Raw genomic sequence first — 16282 nt, forward strand, 5'->3', positions numbered from 1 at the left:
ACTATGTTCCATTATGAGAGTTTATCAGACAGAAGCAGTGAAAAATGTATGCACTCTCTAACTGTAAGTCGCTCTGGATAAGAGCGTCTGCTAAATTACTTTAAAATGTAAATGTAAAAAATGTAAATGTAAAATGAATGCTGCCATCTGTTGTTTACTTAAATTAGTGTTTTAGTAGTAATGTACTATACTCAGTTTACATTTTTTGGCTCCGTTTGCACTGTGACTTAGGTGATACAGTTGTGCTCTAATCAGATTCAAGTAGTAACTATGAGTTAATTGGTGTACTAGTTAATTGATTTAATAGCGAGTTCTTTAACAAATCTTTAATGTTTTCTTTTTTGTCAAAGAGTATATCACTATCTGTCAAACAGTATTGTTTCTTGAATGCATGAAACATCGTGTTTTGGGAACAAATAGTGGCGTAGTCATATTCTAGTCCTGCGTGCGCGCGCGAAAGAGATGTAGAAAAGGGCTGCAGAACACACTGTAGTGCTTGCTCCGCTAGTCACTACAGGCACAGATGGAATAATGAGAGCGATATTTCACTGGATGTATAAATATGAAGCATCCGCTTGGCGTTTCCACTCACTACCAAATATGGTAGTGAGAGAAAGCTCGATGGCGGGCAGTGGGAGAAGATGGAACGAGATGGGATTTTGGCCGACATTCTACACATTTTCTCATCGATGAAACATTTGATCTCAAAACAGTTTTCTGTTCCCAAAACTATTATCTGTTATGTAAAGAGTGGACTAAGATTCGTAGACTTTACCCTTTGCAAAAGTTTTTTAAAATCGCGTTGTTTAGAAGGTGCGCAAAGTGGGATTGAGTTATTGCACACGCGCACTTCACAGAGTAGGCGTTCCCTAATGGACATATGCAGATATATGCTACAACACGCCAATAGGATTTCGCTAGCTCGTGCTTGGCTCTGCCCACCTCCTTGAGTGTTCTGCCCACTATGACTAATTTGTTCCCATTGGAAACGACTGGCTGTGGTGTATCTTGGTTTACTTACAAAATCTTCGCTACAGGTGAGCGACAGCGCTATCCCAAAACGCAAACCAGCTAACTTACCGTACATCCCCTTGCACTGCAGTTGGGCCAAATGCGGTGACGTTTCTTTCTCTCGCGGCATATATCACACAGCGGATACACTTTTGCAGATAAACCATGACTGCTAAACGACCTTATTAGACTCCAAAGCAGGTAAGCAGGCTAAATATGTTACGTAAGCTAGCTAGCTTAGCTAATGCTAACGTTAGTAAAACATATATTTGGTTAGAAACGTTATCTAGCCAGCTAGCTAGTTGTGAACAGTTTTCTGCCGTGCCTTAGCGAACGTTAGCTTCACTCAAGTCAAATCGAGAAGTAGCTAACTAAATCTTGACTTGAGTTTTTGCTAGCTGATAGCAAGGTTCTGGGTTGTTGTTTCCGATCAGGCCTAGCTAGCTAGCTAACGTTTGTCATTCACAGCTAACCAAGTTAGCAAGCTAGCTAACTGGCTACTGCTAGCTAGCTAATGTTACCTGTCAACACTGTTGATAGCTATCTAACGTTAGCTAGCTAGTTGTGTTGCTTGTTTAGCTAAAGTTGTCTAGCTAGCTAAAGCTAATCATAACATCTATCTAGCTAGGTTACTAGGTATGTAGATTATTTAGCTAGCTAGCTAGTTGACCACTCAATTTATTTTATAGCGACATATGTTAGCCTAGCTACTATGTACAATAGCCTTAGCCTACTAACGTTAGCTAGTTTTAGTGCTAACGCTCGCTGTGTTATTTTGATTTAACGGGTTTGTTGATGGCTACAGTAGTTATTTAGTTGGCTGATAATCTTTCAAGGGGTTGTTTGTTAGCTAACGTTAGCTAACTGTCAGCTAAATCCGAGATTACTCAATGATGTCCCCTCGTAAATGTAGCAACAATTTGGAGTGATTAGCCTATTGCTAGCTAAAGCTAAATGTTTTCTTTGTCTTTAACTAACTAAGTTACAGTAACTAGTTAGTTAGCTAATACTTCTGCCCTCCTTTGACCCCACAGACACGTAGGTCCCTTTAAGTTAAGATGAACATTGATGAGAAGCTGGAGGGGATGCTGCTGAAGTGTGGTGGGGGAGTGGATGAGCGGGTGGGGATAGGGGGTGGAGGTCTAGTCGTCATGACCCTGGGCGAGAGGGGGTTAGCCCACCACCCCCTGTTAGCAGACGATGATGAAGAGGATGACGATGACCTGACAGGGGTTTCAATGGTGTCCCATGACCTGATCCCAACTGATGATATGGTGGTACATGAGGAGACTGTGAAGAATGACAGGGAAGGGGGAATGATGCAGAGACTCTCTCACAAGCTGCCTGTGAGTCCATATCATGCATACATTCTTATTGCCAGTCTTCTTACCATACATGCTGTAAATCATGACATTGGATGAATCTGAAGTCTTTCTTCATTCCTTGCGTCCTCTATCCTCTCTCTTCTCCCTGTCTTCATTTTGAAGACTTTTGAGATTCACATATTGAGAGCGGAATCATTCTGACTTTAATCAGTGAAATTAAAACGTTAAACAATGTTTTGTAGGTAAGCATCAAACAAGAGTTGAAGCTGACTTCTGATCCACTGATGCTGGGGAAGAAAGATAGAAAACAGCCCAGAGATCTCACAACCGAGTGTCACAAGAAGAAGAAGCGAAAGCAGCGCTCTCCTGCCAAGGTGCAAATTTATATATTGATCTCAGGTTATATACGTTTAGCATTTAAATCATTATTATTGCTTGAGACAAGGTCATAATCGCATATTCTGTCCAGATTAAAGATCTATATTGGCACCTGAGAAATTCTGTTGCCAAAACTACCAACATGAAAACTTTATTTTTTTATAAAGGCCCAGCCTCAGTTGTAAATAAATTGTGAATTGACAAATTTCTTATCCTTGTCTTTCCATGCATCTCTCTTCTTTGTTTAGATTCTCACCATCAATGAGGATGGATCACTGGGTCTCCAGAGTCCAAAGTGTCATGTGTGTGGGCACTGCAACGCAGCCTTCCGAACCAACTACCATCTACAAAGACATGTCTTCATTCACACTGGTATAATGTCTTATGACAGTCAAGCCTCTTGCTTTACATTAAATTAACATGACCTAGGCCCTATGTTGTAAGTTACAATGTCTGCATAATAAGTAGGCAAACACAATTTCCCATTGAATATAAGCAAGAAAAATATGGTAAAACTTAACAACTTACTTGGTTTCAGGTGAGAAACCATTTCAGTGCAGCCAGTGTGATATGCGCTTCATACAGAAGTACCTTCTCCAGAGACATGAGAAAATCCACACTGGTAAGAGAGTGCCCCACGAAGCTATGATTTAACTATGGTAGTCAAAGATCCCACCTGTTGAATGTCGATGTTACTAGCCCACAGAATGAGCTGTCCCTTTGACTTTCTGTCAGGTGAGAAGCCCTTCCGCTGTGAGGAGTGTGGTATGAGGTTCATTCAGAAATACCACATGGAGAGGCACAGAAGGACCCATAGTGGAGAGAAGCCCTATCAATGTGACTACTGTCACCAGGTTGGTTATTTGTGTTATCAAAGCACATCTCAATGGCCTGGTCCCATATCTGTTTGTGCTGTATAGCCAACTCCTATGGTTTGCCATGAGAGACAATGACCTTAGGAGTTCGCAAGACAGCACAAATAGTCTACATCACTAGTTTAAAACTGGTTTATATAGCATGCAGACATTTCTTTAAAAACATTTATTCTACTACTGCCCATGTATGCCACAAACATTCAGATTGTTTTCCACAGTTCTTTTCCAGAACTGACCGGGTTCTAAAGCACAGGCGCATGTGCCATGAGATGAAGGAGAGGAAAGCCCACAAGGCGGCAGCAGCGGGGAAAGATGGAGGACTCCTGTGCAACACAGAATCTCTGGGCTTCTCTGCCAAAGAGTGCTCGCTGCCCAAGAAGAAACGCCTGAAGACTTCAGACAAGTCTCAATGCTCTCTCTCAGCTGCTGCCACTGAAGACGTTGCCACGGTCGCTTCTCTTGGCGGCATGGATAAGGAGGTGGAGCAAAGACTGAACAAAATTGAATGTCTACCTCTCTATGCGGTTACCTCCAAGGTGGTGAAAGATGAGTATGTGGTGAAAGATTATTCTGTGGAGCTTCCAGACTCGTCCGGCGAGCGGCGGTTGGGGCTGGGTGGGGAGAATCTCTCCTCTGAAGAGATTCATCCTCCCAAGCTGGTCCTTAAGAAGGTCCCCAAGAGGAGTCTGAAGCAACCAACTGAACCTGAACTACCTGTGAGTCTGTCCCCTTTGTCCTCTTTTGAAGATGGCAAAATCACCAGGTACACGTTTGAGATCGTGGACAAACAAGGTCTTCTGGACGTGGATGTGGCCAACTCTGACCTGGAGCCAGTAGATGCTCTCCAAGGAGGGCAGACGAAACCAGCATCCAGCAGCACAAACTACGACGACGCAATGCAGTTCCTGAAGAAGAAGCGGTATCTCCAGCAGGCCGCTTTGGCCAACAACCGCAATTACGCCCTAAATGTAAGCAGCATCACGTCCCAGCCTTCCGTTAGACAAGCCGCAGTGGCCAGTGTCATCGACGAAACCGTTCCCTCCACCATCTTGGAACCACAGCCGTTGAGCATCGAGATCAAGTCCAGCCACGACAAGAACGTTCTCCCGGATGAGGTTCTCCAGACTCTCCTGGACCACTACTCAAACAAGGCCAATGGGCAACCTGATATCTCCTTCAGTGTGGCCGACACGGAGGTGACCTCTAGCATCTCCATCAACTCCTCGGATGTGTCTGAGGCCAGCCCGGTAGAGAGCCTGGGAGGTAACCCTCAAGCCCCACCAGCAGAGAAGTCTAGCCTCCTGCACGAGTACTCAAAGTTCCTTCAGCAAGCACTGGAGAGGACCAGCCAGAACGATAGCTACTTGAGCAGCCAGAGTCTTACCTTTGTCACCGAGAGCCCCAGCCTCTCCAACCAGCCTCTGTTCTCCACAGAGAAACAGTACCCTTCCCCCAGCAGGTTTACCACTGGTACTGGTAGGTCAGGGATGAACTCTCCACTACGCTCTACCTTGGAGAAACCCCATTTTGGACTCCTTGTAGGGGATTCCCAACATTCTTTCTCATTTTCGGGGGACGAAACGACCCCCTCGGCTGTGTCGCCAACCGAAGACTTTCTGGAGGAAGTTACATCCTCGAAAAAGACTGATGCTCAAGGGTTGCATCAGACTTTTCAAATCAGCACCTTCGATCAGAACTTCCGGTCACAGTTCCAGGCCTCGTCTCGTTCTGGAATCACCTCCCAATTTACTATTGCCAATGGACAAGTCAGTCTGCGAAGTCACGGAACAGACTTCTCTGAATTCCCACTTGAGACGAGGTCTCAATTAAACTCTTCCCCTGATGCTACAAGGAGTCAAACGTTTGGTTGAGGATATTTTTATTTATTTCTGCGATCATTTCGGAAGGCACTTTTATATACATATCCTCTGTTCTGCCAAAATAGGTTACACTGCAAAGGTGGCTGATGCTCAAAGCATTTGTGATTACAAAATATATAATTTTCTGTTGATTTAAAATGGAACATTTTGGTAATCATTAACATAGAAAATATGTATAGGAATCACTTTCCCAAATGTAATTGGGTTGTGGGAGGAAAAAGCACTCATGAGGTTTAATAGAATATAAATTAAGAAATGTAAGCCACAAAGGTGTAATGAAAAGGATTTAGTTGCATAATCACTCTTACATTATAATTTTTTCTGTTTTCATTTTCTGCTCGACTTTAATCATGTTTCTTCCACGTTTCTTTTTGTTGCTTTAACTTTCACCAGGTATCTGGGCCTTTATTCATAAAGCGTCTTGGAGTAGTAGTTCTGATCTAGGATCAGTTTTTCCTTTTAGATCATAATGAGTAAGACAATATGGACAGGGGGCCGGCTGGTTACCTGGCTACCCATCAACATCGCTCCGGCCAACTGACGTTTGTTCTCCACAATGAGTCTGGATTTGCCTGCCTACCCTGATGATTTGTAGAATGCGAACAAATTCTGACCCTTCTGATTGGTCCCAGAAACCGATGGGTTGGGCTAGCGCCAACCAAATGACAACGTTATCACCTTTGATACTCTGATTAGATTTGTTAGACGACCCAATTGCTGATTTTTTTTTTTTTTTGTAGAACGCCCCTCATTTTGAAGTCACACAAACGACTTCTAGGATGTACGTTTCAGACAGAATGTATGTAGCGATCGATAGAGCAGCGGAAATAAATTCAGGGTGAGTCGTCAGGCAAGGTGGCTGGTCCTAGATCAGCACTCTTACTCTGAGGCCCTATGAATTCGGGCCCTGTTACCGTATGCCATGTCGACATAACAGTTCTGTGATTCTTTTAAAGTCATGCTATATAACTGCTGAAAGCAGTGTTGTCCACTTGTTGATAATGTACAGTATAGCTGCTGTAAGACCTTTTCATTTCAGTTGATCTGAACAGAATTAATTTCAAATAATTTATGTTTGTATTTTTTCTTCAGTTGCTTACTAAACTCCTTTTTCAAGTTGACGCCATGGTAAAAGTGGGTATCCTCACGGTGTGTAGCCTGAAATAATATGATTTTTATTTGATCATAAGACTTAATCAGTCTTAATTGAAAGTCACTTGATTCAAAGCTCTCCCCTTGAAGAAATGTATGGTGGTTGGTGTGGAATGAAGTACACTACATGACAAAAAGTATGTGGACACCTGCTCGTCGAACATCTCATTCCAAAATCATGGGCATTGATATGGAATTGGTCCCCCCTTTGCTACTATAACAGCCTCCACTCTTCTGGGAAGGCTTTCTACTAAATGTTGGAACATTGCTGCGGGGACTTGCTTCCATTCAGCCACAAGCATTAGTGAGGTCGGCACTGATGTTGGGTGATTAGGCCTGGCTCGCAGTCTGCATTCCAATTCATCCCGAAGGTGTGCGATGGGGTTGAGGTCAGGGCTCTGTGCAGGCCAGTCAAGTTCTTCCACAAGTTCTTGACAAACCATTTCTGTATGGACCTCACTTTGTGCACGGGGGCATTGTCATGCTAAAACAGGAAAGGGCCTTCCCCAAACCTTTGCCACAAAGTTGGAAGTACAGAATCGTCTAGAATGTCATTGTATGCTGTAGCGTTAAGATTTCCCTTCACTGGAACTAAGGGGCCTAGCCCAAACCATGAAAAACAGCCTGGGACCATTATTCCTCCTCCACCAAACTTTACAGTTGGCACTATGCATTGGGGCAGGTAGCATTCTCCTGGCATCTGCCAAACCCAGATTTGAAACGTGATTTATCACTCCACAGAATGCGTTTCCACTGCTCGAGAGTCCAATGGCGGCTAGCTTTACACCACTCCAGCCAACGCTTGGCATTGCGCATTATGTTCTTAGTCTTGTGTGCGGCTGCTCGGCCATGGAAACCTATTTCATGAAGCTCCCGACAATCAGTTATTGTGCTGACGTTGCTTCCAGAGGCAGTCTGGAACTCAGTAGTGAGTGTTGCAAACGAGGACAGATGATTTTTACGCGCTTCAGCACTCTGCTGTCCAGTTCTGTGAGCTTGTAGTCCTGTGTAGCTCAGTTGGTAGAGCATGGCGCTTGCAACGCCAGGGTTGTGGGTTCGATTCCCACGGGGGACCAGTATGAAAATGTATGCACTCACTAACTGTAAGTCGCTCTGGATATAAGTGTCTGCTAAATGACTAAAATGTAAAATGTTGTGTGGCCTACCATTTCGTGGCTGAGCCATTGTTGCTCCTAGATGTTTCCACTTCACAATAACAGCACTTACAGTTGACAGGGGCAGCTCTAGCAGGTCAGAAATGTGACAAACTGACGTGTTGGAAAGGTGGCATCCTATGACAGTGCCATGTTGAAAGTCACTGAGCTCTTCAGTATGGCCATTCTACTGCCAGTGTTTGTCTGTGGAGATTTCATGGCTGTGTGCTAGATTTTATATACCTGTCAGCAACTGGTGTGGCCGAATCCACTCATTTGAAGGGGTGTCCACATACTTTTGTGTATATATAGTGTATGTCATTCATCATCCAAATCAACAGAACTTGATAGAAATAGGTTATTTATAATGGTCAAGACCAATCTAAAGACTCTAAACATGTGATTGGTCTGAATATTAAATTATGTTTGCACAATGGACCTTAAGTGATGATAATCTTATTCAGATCTTTTTAGGGTTTAGATCATGGTTCAAATGAGAACCTAAAAGTTTTGTTATAGGTCATCAAAATGTTATACAGTTTTGTTGCATGCACTTATTGTGAAACAAATGATGGTTCATTGCAGATGTATTAATCTAAGCAGTCATTGGAGATTTAAGTGTCTAGAAGGGTTGGTACTCTTACGGCTGTTTTCCCAGTAGCAGGTGAAGACCGCAGGACAAAAATCCATGAGTAGAGTGGGAAATCGGCCCTGAAAGTTATATCAAATAATCATAATATGATGTTTTGTACTCACTTCATTATGGGAGAATGTATGTCAGTGTAGGTAGGTTTCCATCCAATTGGTGACAGATATTCATGTGAATATTCTCAAGTCTGCATTATAGACAATATGCACATTTTCCCACCAGAGATGTTTCCATCAAATTAACTTGTTGCGGATAAAAGGCTGTGCGTGATGACGTAGTGCCCATAACTTTTGCGGTTAAATTCCCATGTACCGAATAAAAAATACCAATGGGTTTCCATCACATTTTCAACTCTACTGATGGTTTTGTCCCCAAAGAATTGCATTATATAGCTAATGTGCCCACTCTGGACTTGGCATGTGCGCGCTATAGCCAACAGCTCGCAGATACAGTTATGGATAAGAGCGATAATATTTGTCTTTTTTAAATGGCAGCCAAGCATCGATCATCATGTCACCAGAATAAGACCCTCAAAATATTTATTGGAAAGCAACATCAAGCTCATCACCGTGCACTTTCACCAACCTGTGAAGGTCATAATGTATTTAATCTGTAGCTTAATGAACTGCATGGTTTCCCGAGTAGTAGTGGGAGGACCACACACCTTGTCATTGCGTGACTCTCAAATGTATTTTGATATGATGGTTCTTATATCAATATTTGCACGTAAGGGCATTTCCATCGCAATTTCTTGCCTAATACGCTTTACAGACATAAAAAGATCCCTCCATGTTGAACGAACAAATTATCTGTGGGCATTAATACAATTGTACCGAAACTTCTGGTTTCCATCACAACTGTCGTGATAATATTATATACGGTATGACTTTACTCACATAAAAACTGTGGCTGGAAATGTGGTTATTGTAAGATAATTGCCCATTCAGCAGTACTTTATAGCCTACATTGCACATATAGTTGTAAGAGATTCAAGTTTGTCTTTTATTTAGGCTCCTGTCCTGGAAAATATCTTTGTTAGTTCTCATCAGTGCCTTTTAAAAATATTTCCAGCCATCCCCATATGTTTCATAGTAATTTTTGGTGACTGTCAATTAAATAAACTAGCTCCATCTGCACTTTCTGAAACAAACACAATTCAAAGTTATTTACAATGAAAGTGGAACTTTCCGCTCTTTAAAAGCACTTCCCTTTCACACATTTTAGCCCTCTTGGTATTACAGAAAAGACTGACCACCAATTACATTGATGGAAGTTACAATCTATCTGCAATATTAAAGCTGATCTACCCCCTAGAAAAAAAAAAAAAAAAAGACTGACCACTGGCATCTCTTCCGATTTCCTACCTTTTGTAGCACGGATATTATAATTATATATATTTTTTAATCAACCGGTAATCTATTATTAGGGGGTTTATCTGTGTGCTTTCACATTAGCAAAAGTGGTAGGATGGCTTTTAGTGCCCAAGAAAGTTCTGGAAATTAAGCTGCGAATTGCACGATGACATTTTAAATGAATGGGTTATTTCTTTATAGATATTACTATATTACACACTGCCTAATTTTCTGAATAGTTGTGCATATTTGGCAGAGGTTACAGAAAAGGTTTGAGATATATTTTGTTGAGTCTCTTTTGCATTGTTGGGTTTCTATGGTATTTGTTGTAACATAATGATTTAATTGTTGCATGTGAAGCGAAACACAATAACAGCCAATTATGATATTTACCTTGACAAAATTAAATGGTTTGAAATGATTTTTCTTGTTATATTGCCTTAGTCATTTGGGTCTATTTTGTCTTGCATGATGTCTCTCCTTTTGCGCTTTATTCTTCATGTCTTTAAAGTTAAATTGTTTTGTTTATAGATTTGAAAGCTACCATCATGTTAGGTATATTATGTGAAAATTATGTTTTACATCAAATGCTAGCTCTCACTTGTTACATTTCTACTGACAATCAGGGACAAATAATACCCTTGTTCTGGATTCAACAGCTACTAAACTTTACTCTGTAAACATTCCCTCTGTAGAATGTATAGAAAGTTGGTATCTCTGCTGTAAATAAGTTGTATATTTTTGGCTTGTGTATTTTCAGTTCTGGACACCTGGTGGTTTTAGCTACATGAGTGAGGTGTACAGTGTTTAATGGAGCCCCTTTTCATTAGATTTTCAATGCAGTTTGTCACTTCATGTTCTGTGAAACCATAGGTTTTTTTCAACCTATTTTTTACATTTCTTTCAGTAGTGATTTGACCAGCTATGATTTGACTCGCAGTAATTAAAGTCTGCCCATCCTTACATGAAAGAAAAGTTACAGTATTGTAGAGTGGACTGGACTGTCAGTTTTGAAGAATACCTGGGGTATCATCCTCCTAAATGTATCAACAATTGATTATTCAATGTCATGTGGGATATAACTGAAATGTTGACCTGTAGTCAATCATGAGATGTGGTCATTTTTGGCTCAGTTATCATCTGATTGTATTGTATGGGTTTAGTATTCAACTAAACCTACTGTACACCAGTGAAAGAAAGCACTTTCAAAAGCATGGTGTATAGTTGCATGTGTATTTCTCCATGACTTTATCTTAGAGATTGCAACCTATACTATAAGTTTGAGACCCAAAATGTTCCTTCTTCAACCGCGTACCGAGGGAACTGAAAGGATTGCTGTTATGGTTGTGAAAAAGCAACCACTTTTTGGGACAGTTCCACCACTTACAGTAATCCCCTATCCATAAACTGACCATAAGTGTCCTTGTATAAACTGGAGAAAAATATAACTTGTTTCATCAGATTGGGGAAAAAATTATAAATGTTAAACTTTTTGATAAATACTTTGTTCTATTTTTGAAAAATATAATGTTGCTTGTAAAAAGGCTCTGAAGTATGTATGTCATGTAGTCATTATTGCAGACAAGTCCTCAGTTAATATTAGATAATTGTTTGATTCCGAATATGTTGAGCTTCTTTGGCAGTTGAGGACAAAATCTTCTTCCTTTGAGACTGAGTTTTTTTGACTCAGATGTTCATGTTTTATCATTGAGCTACAGAAGGAAGGATAATAAACAAATTGTTAGTCAAGTTATGATGAATTATTGAATTATTCTATTTCACAGGTGGTTGATCAAAAGCAAAATGTTGATTTGCATGGTCTTTAAGTTGTCGATTTGAGTCAACTGGATGTTTTTATAAATATGTAATGTACTGCTTTAATTGTAGCTGATTTATTTCAGTAAAGTTCTATTAGATTTATGCAATATATTATATAGGACTTGTGAAAAATCTGATTCTTCAATTGTTGGTTTTTGATTGTTTATCATGTCCTTCCAAATAAAAATAATTATCCATACAGTAGGCCTACTGGTTTCTTGGAAGTATAATAATTATATAATATTAATGTAGACCTATAAATAACGATTATTTATTGAAGAAAATGCATACTTTGATATTGATTAGGCTATTTTCCATCATGGGGCATATAAAACACACAAATTACACTTCTGAATTCGATATGTTATTAAAACCCAATTGCTGACAACTGCCCATTTGAAGGTTGGCCAAAACTAACAAAGGACTTTAGCCTAGCTGTATCTTTTTGGAGCAGAGCAACACACCTTTAAATTGGCATTGGTCAAAACAAACATTTACAGTGCATTCAGAAAGTATTCAGACCCCTTCCCTTTTTCCACATTTTGTTACGTTACAGCCTTATTCTAAAATACCCCATAATGACAAAGTTAAAACAGGTGTTTAGAAATTGTAGTTTTTTACATAAGTACTCAGACCCTTTGTCATGAGACTCGAAATTGAGCTCCGGTGCATCCTGTTTCCATTGATCATCCTTGAGATGTCTCTCAAGGAGGGGGGATGAAATGTATACCTCTTTAACTTTCTCACTCATCATTATTCCCGATTTACTCATGATTATCCATAATCATGGTAGCATCCACATTAATGTAGAAATATTCCTATTTATAATAAAAGTGACTCCAAAATTACATTATACATTATTTACCATTAATTTCTATTGGGCACAACATAATCCGAAACACAACCAAAACAAACTGCAAATGCATCCAACAAGCTTGACGTAGTCATTGGGTGCAAGGAATATGTGACCAAATACTGAACTTTTAACTAAATTGAATTGAATTTGTCCAAATACTTATGACACCTTTAAATGGGGGGTACTAGATACTTACTGTTAAAGTGCTTTCATTTCTAAATGGTAAAACAGATATGTATGAAAATACCCTCAAATAAAAGGTGACGTTCTGTACTGTCACCTCATATAAAACATTTGAGCTCAAATCCAAAATGCTGGAGTATAGAGCCAAATTAAAAGTTTTAGCTTCACTGTCCAAATAAATACGCAGGGGAGTGTATGTCTTCAACATCCCTGCAACCCTTTCCAAGGTTATTGTGGTAAAGGAGAATGTCAACTCACCTTGTAAAACAAAGATTATAAAGCTAAAGAAATAAAAAGATAAATCAACATGTTTGCATTCAAAGGTCTTATGCATGTTTTCTGCGTGTGTTTTGATTTCAACAGTGTGTGGCTGGAGCCATGTACTCACAGGGTTCTCAGAGCCTGCAGAGTGAGTGGGCTGTTAGAGGGATGTCTGTGGCTGTCCTGCTCTGCCTCCTTGGTTGCATCAGACTTTTCAAATCAGCACCTTCGATCAGAACTTCCAGTCACAGTTCCAGGCCTCATCTCGTTCTGGAATCACCTCCCAATTTACTATTGCCAATGGACAAGTCAGTCTGCGAAGTCACGGAACAGACTTCTCTGAATTCCCCCTTGAGACAAGGTCTCAATTAAACTCTTCCCCTGATGCTACAAGGAGTCAAACGTTTGGTTGAGGATATTTAATTTATTTCTGCGATCATTTTGGAAGGCACTTTTATATACATATCCTCTGTTCTGCCAAAATAGGTTACACTACAAAGGTCGCTGTTGCTCAAAGCATTTGTGATTAAAAAATATATATAATTTTCTGTTAGATTAAAATGATACATTTTGGGAATCATGAAAATATAAAAATATTTATAGGAAGCACTTTCCCAAATGTAATTGGGTTGTGGGGGAAAAAGCACTCATGAGGTTTATTAGAATGTAAATTAAGAAATGTAAGCCACAAAGGTGTAATGAAAAGGATTTAGTTGCATAGTCACTCTTATATTATTTACATTTGAGTCATTTAGCAGACGCTCTTATCCAGAGCGACTTACAGTTAGTGAGTGCATACATTTTCATACTGGCCCCCCGTGGGAATTGAACCCACAACCCTGGCGTTGCAAACGCCATGCTCTACCAACTGAGCTACACGGGGCCACTGTGTATTTTTTCTGTTTTCATTTTCTGCTTGACCTTAATCATGTTTCTTCCACCTTTCTTTTTCTTGTTTTAACTCTCACCACGTATCTGGGCCTATATTCATAAAGCGTCTCGGATTAATAGTGCTGATCTAGGATCCGTTTTTCCTTTTAGATCATGATGAATAAGACTATGGACGGGGGGGCTGGTTGCCTGGTTACCCATCAACATCGCTCTGGCCAACTGATTTGCCTGCCTCCCCCGATGATTTGTAAAATGCGAACACATTCTGACCATTCTGATTGGTCCCAGAAACCGATGGGTTGGGCTAGAGCCAGCCTACACGACGACGTTGTCAACTTTGATACTCTGATTGATTAGATTTGTTAGATGACCCAATCGCTGATGAATTTGTTTTGTACAACGCCCCTCATTTTGAAGACACAAACGACTTCTAGGATGGCAGTTCCAGACAGAATGTATGTAGCGATCGATAGAGCAGCGGAAATAAATTCAGGGTGAGTCGTCAGGCAATGTGGCTGGTCCTAGATCAGCACTCTTACTCTGAGGCCCTATGAATTCGGGCCCTGTTACCGTATGCCATGTCGACATAACAGTTCTGTGATTCTTTTAAAGTCATGCTATATAACTGCTGAATGCAGTGTTGTCCACTTGTTGATAATGTACAGTATAGCTGCTGTAAGACCTTTTCATTTCAGTTGATCTGAACAGAATTAATTTCAAATAATTAATTTATGTCTGTGGCTGTGGCTGTCCTGCTCTGCCTTCTGGGTATTAACCTCGCCAGGGTCAAATGGATCGTCCGTCTCCAGCTGATACTACTGGTGTGTACGTGACATAGCCTACAGTAGGCCTGAGAATGTGTTCTGCTTGACAAAATCACATGTAACTGTTGTGTATATTGAACTGACAGAAGAGACTGTAGTTCTGACAGAATGGAGTTGAGTGCCAAGGGTAGCACAGTGGTGGAGTTGTTCTTGTGTAGCTTAGATTACAGGATCAATTAACTGTTTTCTCCAGTAGGTGTCATTGTGGCATAATATAGTCTGTGGTTATCCTCCAGGCTTTCTCTGCACTGTATTTACTGTAGACTTCAGAGTTCATAATAATAATAATAATAATAATAAGCCATTTAGCAGACGCTTTTATCCAAAGCGACTTACAGTCATGCGTGCATACATTTTTGTGTATGGGTGGTCCCGGGGATCGAACCCACTACCTTGGCGTTACAAGCGCCATGCTCTACCAGCTGAGCTACAGAGGACCACACATAAGCTGTCTCTCAGCCCTCTAGCTTTGTTGCAAATGTACTGCACCTCTTACATCATACTCTTATGCAGTAGCTGTAGCTTATAAGCATACCTAGTTCTTCCCCTTGGTCAAATAAATAGGGTTCCCATCACAGTTTGATGTTTCCAGACTGTTTGTGTGTGTGTGAACATGTTTAACTATACTTGTGGGGACCAGAAATCTCCACAAGAATAGTAAATGAACAAAAATTAGTGTTAGGGTTAAAGGTTAGGGTTAGGTTAAGGGTTATGAAAAATAGGATTTTGAATGGGAATCAATTGTGTGTCCCCACAAGGTTATTAAAACAAGACTGTGTGTGTGTGTGCATGCCTGTGTAGTAGCTTATGAACAAAGATAATGCATACAGTGGAATCAGCGCTGAGGCAAGGTTAATTGACTTGGGCAGCACTAAATCTTGTGTAATGTTTACCCAGAAGGTTTTTAATGATGAGGAAATGGTGGGTGTGCTTTTAGACAGAATGTATTATTTCCCCAGCCTTCAACAGGAAGTTGATCCCTGCTCTTCCTGTTCTCACTGATTACCCACTTCCTGTCCAGGCCAGGGGTAGAGCACAGGCAGCATCTCAAATGGCACGCTACTCCCTATGTATTGCACTACTTTTTTTCAAAAGTAGTGCACTGATTAGGGAATAGGGTGCCATTTGGGATGCAAAACACAGTTTATCTTTTTTTTTTTAAACAAACCACAAGGACCACTAGCTAAATGGTGGTGGTGGTTGGTTTAGTTCAGGAAGCTGAAACCTTACCCCAGCCTTTTGCCCACCATGTCTCTCCTCTCCTCTCCAGTTCAAACCTCTCATCCCTAATGATCCTCTCCTCCTTCTCAGTCAGAACCCAGAGTCCAGGTCTGCATCCCAAATGACTCCCTATTCCCTGCATAGTGCACTACTTTTGACCAGGGCCCCTAAGGGAATAGGGAGCCATTTGGGGGACACACATCTCGTGGTTGTGGCCTAGTGAAACTGAGGCAGTGGATTGCCAAGGTTTTCCAATTAAGTTGCTGCTGTGTTTTGAGGTGACCTCATGCTTTGGCACGGCGCCACCGGATCCTCCAGTGTAGGAGACTAGGACTGCGTCTGAAATGGCACCCTCTTCTCTATATAGTGCACTACTCTTAACCAGGACCAATTGAGCTCTGGTCAAAAGTAGTACACTATATAGGGAATAGGGTGCCATTTCAGACACTGGA

General features: G+C 40.9%; 1 protein-coding gene across 1 annotated transcript; it reads left to right on the forward strand.

The window, feature by feature from the left end:
- Positions 1-698: 698 nt before the first annotated feature.
- Positions 699-6250, forward strand: LOC121554857 (zinc finger protein 148). Its single transcript, XM_041868566.2, has 7 exons — positions 699-1212; positions 2046-2357; positions 2579-2710; positions 2963-3086; positions 3253-3336; positions 3450-3568; positions 3808-6250. Exons 2-7 carry the CDS (start codon positions 2070-2072, stop codon positions 5458-5460), a joined length of 2400 nt encoding a protein of 799 aa, XP_041724500.1. The 5' UTR covers positions 699-1212; positions 2046-2069; the 3' UTR covers positions 5461-6250.
- Positions 6251-16282: the final 10032 nt, after the last annotated feature.

Source organism: Coregonus clupeaformis, chromosome 40, assembly GCF_020615455.1.
Source record: "Coregonus clupeaformis isolate EN_2021a chromosome 40, ASM2061545v1, whole genome shotgun sequence".
NCBI lineage: Eukaryota > Metazoa > Chordata > Actinopteri > Salmoniformes > Salmonidae > Coregonus > Coregonus clupeaformis.

Excerpts from the sequence above, each read along its gene's own strand:
- LOC121554857 (XM_041868566.2), top strand. The coding sequence starts at position 2,070 with ATGAACATTGATGAGAAGCTGGAGGGGATGCTGCTGAAGTGTGGTGGG. Across the intron at positions 2,358-2,578 it reads GACTCTCTCACAAGCTGCCT|GTAAGCATCAAACAAGAGTT; the intron begins GTGAGTCCATAT and ends AATGTTTTGTAG. Across the intron at positions 3,087-3,252 it reads ACATGTCTTCATTCACACTG|GTGAGAAACCATTTCAGTGC; the intron begins GTATAATGTCTT and ends ACTTGGTTTCAG.